Here is a 6,087-nt window from a genome sequence, read left to right on the forward strand (position 1 = left end):
TTATTGTTGTTTGGTTGGTTAGTTGTTTTGGTTTGGTTTTGGGGGCAAAGTGACTGTTGTTGCTGTTGTTTATACTTTATTTTGGGTATTTTTTAAAAAAAAACACAATATACACTTGTCACACAGAATGTTTCAGCTTTTATTTTAGACTGAGATCTTCTGCAATCAGTTAGCAAATTCCTGCATTTCTTGAAAAAGCATAAACACCACCTTATGCAATTATACTAAAGTAAGTAAAACCAAATCCACACTTTTAGATATTAGAAATTGTAAAGCCAAACAAAATAGTTTACACAAAGACTGTAAGAATTATGGACTTATAATTTTACTCCTGTTTATTTACTCTATGCACTATTCAAGAGAGAAAAGGTTATGTATATGGCATACTGCCCAAATGCTCACAGAAAGGTGACAGCCTGTAGGTGATACAGTGATCACCATGGGCTTAGTAAGCCAGTGTAACGCTGATATTTACTCCTCTTTGTGCAAACTAAACTGCCAGTCTGTGCTGCGCTGTGATGGACACAGTTATATCTCTCCCTGTGTTTTTCTGGCAGCATCCAGAGACTACAAGACAGACATAAACCCATCTCTAGCAGTGGTGATATGACAGACAGAAAACTACCAGGACCTCCCTCTGGTCTGTGCTGTTGCTGCATGTGTGAAGACTGTGTTTCCAATTAATGTGACAGTGTTTAGCTGCGTCTGTAGCCAAAGTGCCACTGTGTCCTTCTTTATCCATCGCCCTAGTCAACCTGCAAGTTGCTCAATTTTAAAACCCTAACTTCAAATCTCTAGATTAACTTTCTCTATTTATACTTGAATATTATCTCAATCTTCCCACAACTCTGACAGCTAAGGAGCCAATTCCCATACACCAAAATCAGAGAGAAGCTTATCCTTCCTTTTGTAAGAGAGAGTATTTCCCTCCCGCATATTTTTCAAGGGGACGTTGACTGTAAATAACTGAGAAATTGGCTTACATGCCAAACTAGATAAACAAAGTCTACTAACACCCTGGTTCCACATAAAACCAAACTTTCCCATAGGAAAAGAAACTTGAAAATCATGTCATTTCTTCCTGGGGGTCATCGTAAACATATCGTTTAAAACATGCAATCATTGGTGAGTCTGGTTATTCCAGGCCTCCCGTCTGTGGTGTGAATTGGAGATTCCTCCTCCAAGCGTGTCTTCCATAGGTAGCGATTAAAGAGATAAAGGTAGGTGCCGACTGAGCTGTGTGTAATCAGAAACACTTGTTCCCCAGGCCTTCAGCGGCTATCCTCTAGAATTGGACAAAGCTTAGCAGTTCCTTCTGGTTAGAACACAGCCAAGTGTCTGACAAGAAAAGGCTAGGATTTAAAGTTGTTCCCAAGCCGATCTCACTGAAGGGAGGTCCTGAAGAATATTGAGGAAGGGGAACCAGAGTCGAATAGTCTCATCTTTATTTTTATAATCTCTAAATTGAGTAGCTCAGAGATTAAGAGATATATATCTTTATTTACAGAGTTCTTGGTCCCTGAAAAAACTGTACACACTAACAATTACAAGGAAGTGGTCAAGAAGAAACTCAGAAGAATGATGTCCTCCCAAGTCCCTGGACACCTGACTTAGAGGGCGCTGGAACCTTGCTCTCTGGTGATGAAAATAGAAAAGCAATTATTTGAAGGGGTATCAGGCTGTACAGCATGACACCAGTTGTGGAGTATACAGAGTGAGTGGTTATCTCTATTCTTGTCAGTCACAGCCAGGTTCTAGCCCCTTCACCACCCCCGCCACCACCATCATCACCATCACCACCCCACCATACACCTCTAGTGAGGCATGGCCTTCGCCCTGTTCCCAGGCAGTTAGAGTGCACCTAAGAAGGGTCAGGCCAAGTTATTTACCAGCACCAGACACCAGCGAGGTCAAAAGCACTGGCATCCGTGGTGGAAAGCAAAGAAGCAAAACACACAGGATAACGCTGAGGCACCTGAGAGAGCAATGCCTCGGACATCCTGGGAGCAGCCTACTCACAGGGAAATAGAGGGAGAGTTAGAATCATGTTCCAACAACACCGCCCCACCACTCACCCTAAGTTCAGGTGTCAAGCTCTGCCCTTAGCTGTAGGGGAGAAGAGTCAAGGCCCTTTACCCCAAGCTGTCCCTCAGCATGCTATGTACCAGCCTCACTGGGTTGGGCAAATACCTGCCTCAGCCGGTGCAGGACCCAAAGGTACTGAATGTTGGAAGGGGCTGCGCTTTGGGGAACCGCACCCCCGAGGGGGAGAGGGGGTACCTGAACCCAGCTGACAGTGTAGCCTCCGGACGAAAGGGCATCAGGCTGTGCGGCATGACACCAGCTGCCGGAGGCTCCTGCGGAAGCTGTCGTCCAGGAAGGCATAGAGGAAAGGGTTGAGGCAGCTGTTGGCATAGCTCAGACTGGTGATGAAGTAAGAGATGCCGATGACCAACGGTGTTTGCGGGAGGTCGGTGGTGAGCGCCACTATGGTGCTCAGGTGGTACGGTGTCCAGCAGAGGAGGCACACAGCCAGAATCGCCACCACCAACAAGGTCACGCGCTTCTTGGCACGGTCCAGGGCCTTGGCGTGGCTGTCTAGCTGGATAGCACGCAGTCGGCACAACAGGGTGATATAGAGGGCGCAGATGGTGGACACCGGGATGGCGAAGCCCAACACTAGAGTGTACAGACGGCTGGCGCGCCACCAGAAGGCCTCAGGCTGCGGGAAGACCAGCACGCACTGACGCCGACCCTGCTCTTCGTCCAGCCGGGCGAATACCGCAAAAGGCAACACGACCAATGTCACCAGCGCCCACACCGCCAGACTGACAGCCCGCGCTGCACCGTAAGTGCGCCCGGACACCCGGCGCGACTCGGCTGTGGCCAGGACAACCAGGTAGCGGTCTGCGCTCATGACGGCGAGGAAGTAGAGGCTAGAGAAAGTGTTGTACTGGTCGACAGCCACGATGAGCTTGCACATGACTTCCCCGAAGGGCCAGCGCCTCAGCAGGAAGTCCGCGATGTTGATGGGCAGCACGAGGGTGAAGAGCTCGTCCGCGATGGCCAGGTTGAGAATGAACACGTTGGTAACAGTCTTCATGCGCGGCGTGCGCAGCAGTACGTACAGCACCGCGGAGTTGCCCGCCAGTCCCACCGCGCAGATCACCCCGTAGACGACAGGCACTGCTACCGCCAGAGGCTGCGGCAGTGGCAGAGGCGCTGGGCTCGACTCGTTAGGACAGCCCAAAAATGGGCCGCCGCAAGACACATTGCCCCTGCCAGGCTCGAAGAGCGACAAGTTGTGCATCTTGGAGACGGCAGGAGAACTGGCGAACACCCCGATTCCACTCAGCAGCCCCGCGGGAATAAGGGGTCTGTGAGCCCGCGTTTACAGGGATCTGCACCCAGGCACTGACCCAGCCTCCTAGGCTTTCTCTGGATGTGCACCGGAGGGGGCGTTCCCCGCTGCTACTCAGATCGCTGTCGCCCGGACGCTGAGGCTGAAGATAGAATTGAAAACACAGGTTAGATTCCTCGAGGTGTAGCTTTAAGGAGAAATGGGGTCCACATTGGAAGTGGCTGCAGTGTCCCAAGCTCTTCCTCCACCTGTGGAAATCTGATTCCAGCCCATTGAATACATCAAAGTGTTATGGAGAAGCCACTTGACTCCTAGAAAAAAACGTAAACTCACCCCACCCCCTGTTTTAGAAAGGAATTCACACTGCGGTCACCCCGCCGAATTCAACAGAGGCACATTTCCGTGCACGCTAGATAACAGGACTCCCAACAGCAATCTTTATCTTACCTGGCTGGTCCCAGAAAAGATCTGCGTTTCCTGGGGATGGCTGGGCAGGAACCCACTGTTTGCCTGAAGGATGCTGCAGCAGCAATGCCCGCCAGCCTGGCTTGCCTGCCTCCTGGTGTCTGCCCAGGGGCTGCCGCCAGAGATCCCAGAAGTTCTCCCAAGAACCCTAAGTGCAGGAAGCACATAGCCACAGGCTCTGTCAACTTGTCACCCCTGCCCACTCCACGCCTCGTAAAAATCCTCTGATCTAACAGGAAACAGCGCCCCCTTCTCCAAAAGACTTCTTTGCTGCCTTCCTGGAGTTTTAATTCAGTTCATCTGAAATCTCGAAAAGCTCTTCTGTCAGAAACTGAATCTATGGAGAACAAAGTTTAAAAAATTAATATTCTGTTTTTGAAGATGAGGTTCCCATAACATGTTTTATTTCTTTTTTATTATTTATTTCATTATTTACGACAATTTTAAATTTAAATTTGATCACAGTATTCCCCTACCCCAAGTCTTCTAGATCTCTCTCTACCCACCCAACTTTAAGTTCTTCCTCAAAACAAACAACAAGAAAAAAAAAACACAAGAAACCTCCCAAATCCAAGAAAAGAAATAAAACAACACCCAAACGGGGAGAGAGAGAGAGAGAGAGAGAGAGAGAGAGAGAGAGAGAGAGAGAGAGAGAGACAGAGAGAGAGACTGAACTGAACTGTATTCAAATAAACCATAAACATGCAAAAAATAATAAAACTCAGTTTGTTATATGTCAATCAACTAATCTTGAACATGAGACCTGCCCTGGAGTAGTTAATAAGCCCAGTGTCACTTCACTGAAGAAAACTAATTTTCCCTTTCAACAAGTATAACTGACTATTTAGTTGTTAACCCTTCATCTAGTGACTAGGTTTTCATTAGTACATTCATCCATTCATTTTTTTAAAATTATAACAATACAAAATATAATAAAAGAAAATTGTCATATCAAAGTTGGGCAGGATGAACCCACAGAAGGAAACGAGCCCAGGAGAAGAGTTTAGAGACTCACTCATCCATACACTCGGGAATCCCACAAGAACACTAAACTGAAAGCCAGAATATATCTGATGAGGATATGGTGCAGTCTCTGTGCATATAACTAAACTTATATTCACTCCCTCTGCCAGTTTTCCTGCGCCCTAAGGGGAGGAGACATTCCACTTAGACTTAAGTGGTCAAAATCTCTCTCTCTCTCTCTCTCTCTCTCTCTCTCTCTCTCCTCTCTCTCTCTCTCTCTCTCTCTCTCTCCCTGTCTCTCTCTCTCTCTGTCTCTCTCTCTCTCTCTCTCTCTCTCTCTCTCTCTCTCTCTCCCCCTGTCTCTGTCTCTCTCTGTCTCCCTCTCTCTCTCTTTCCATAATCTCTGCAGGAAACTTCTATATAGCATAATAGTATTAGGAGTTATTTTTATGGCTACACTTTTTTAGACAAGTATTGTTTGGTTTTACCCTATGTCCCTGGACTATCTAGTCTCTGAATCTTGGTCAACCAAGCAGGGTTTGGTATGGGCTGTGTCTCTTAGAGTGGGCCTTAAGTAAATCAGTTATTAGTCAATTTCCAACACAAGCTTGGGCCACTATTGCCCTAGCATATCTTGCAGACATTACACCACTGTAGATCAAAGGTTTTGTGGCTTGACCTTTATATGCCTCTTTTGGTAGCATTTAGAATATCTTCCTGTACCAACAACATTAGAACATGGGTCTTTTATGTAGGCACCTTCGTGTCTTCTCCACATTCAAGGAGTTATATAGTGTTGTCCTCAACAAGGGGGCCATGCTCTTAGTTTGAGAAGAGTAACCTGTCGTGGCCACAGCCTGGGTTGTTTGGGAATTGCCTTGTGATCCCTTTGGCCAAAAACTCAATTAGATGTAATGCAATCCCGGTTTTGTCTCAAGACAAGAGCTGTCTCACCCATTAGTTGGTGATTTTGTTTAGATAGTGTTCATATATGTATGTAGTTTAGGGAATTTCTACTGAATTAGGTTTCTATACAAATGCTCCTTTATTCTAACTTCATCTTACTGTATTCCCTCCTACAACAGCCTATGTTCTGCCTTGATCCTCTCATTCCACCACCCCATCCATCTATAATTATCTATTCTATTTCCCTTCCTTTTCGAGAAGGATCTGTTCCCTCCAGCCCATCCTCTATACCTACCCAATAGGATTCTGCTGATTGTAGCTTGGTTATCATTGACTAATCAGCTAATATTACAAATAAATATATACCATATTTATATTTCTGGTTCTGAGTT

General features: G+C 46.6%; 1 protein-coding gene across 1 annotated transcript; it reads right to left on the reverse strand.

Annotated features, from left to right (window-relative positions):
• Window positions 1–2,320: 2,320 nt before the first annotated feature.
• Npbwr1 (neuropeptides B and W receptor 1) lies at window positions 2,321–3,310 on the reverse strand. Its single transcript, XM_032890525.1, has one exon. It carries the CDS (start codon window positions 3,308–3,310, stop codon window positions 2,321–2,323), a length of 990 nt encoding a protein of 329 aa, XP_032746416.1.
• Between the last annotated feature and the right edge of the window lie 2,777 nt (window positions 3,311–6,087).

The sequence above is a fragment of the Rattus rattus genome, chromosome 1 (genome assembly GCF_011064425.1).
Source record: "Rattus rattus isolate New Zealand chromosome 1, Rrattus_CSIRO_v1, whole genome shotgun sequence".
Classification (NCBI taxonomy): domain Eukaryota; kingdom Metazoa; phylum Chordata; class Mammalia; order Rodentia; family Muridae; genus Rattus; species Rattus rattus.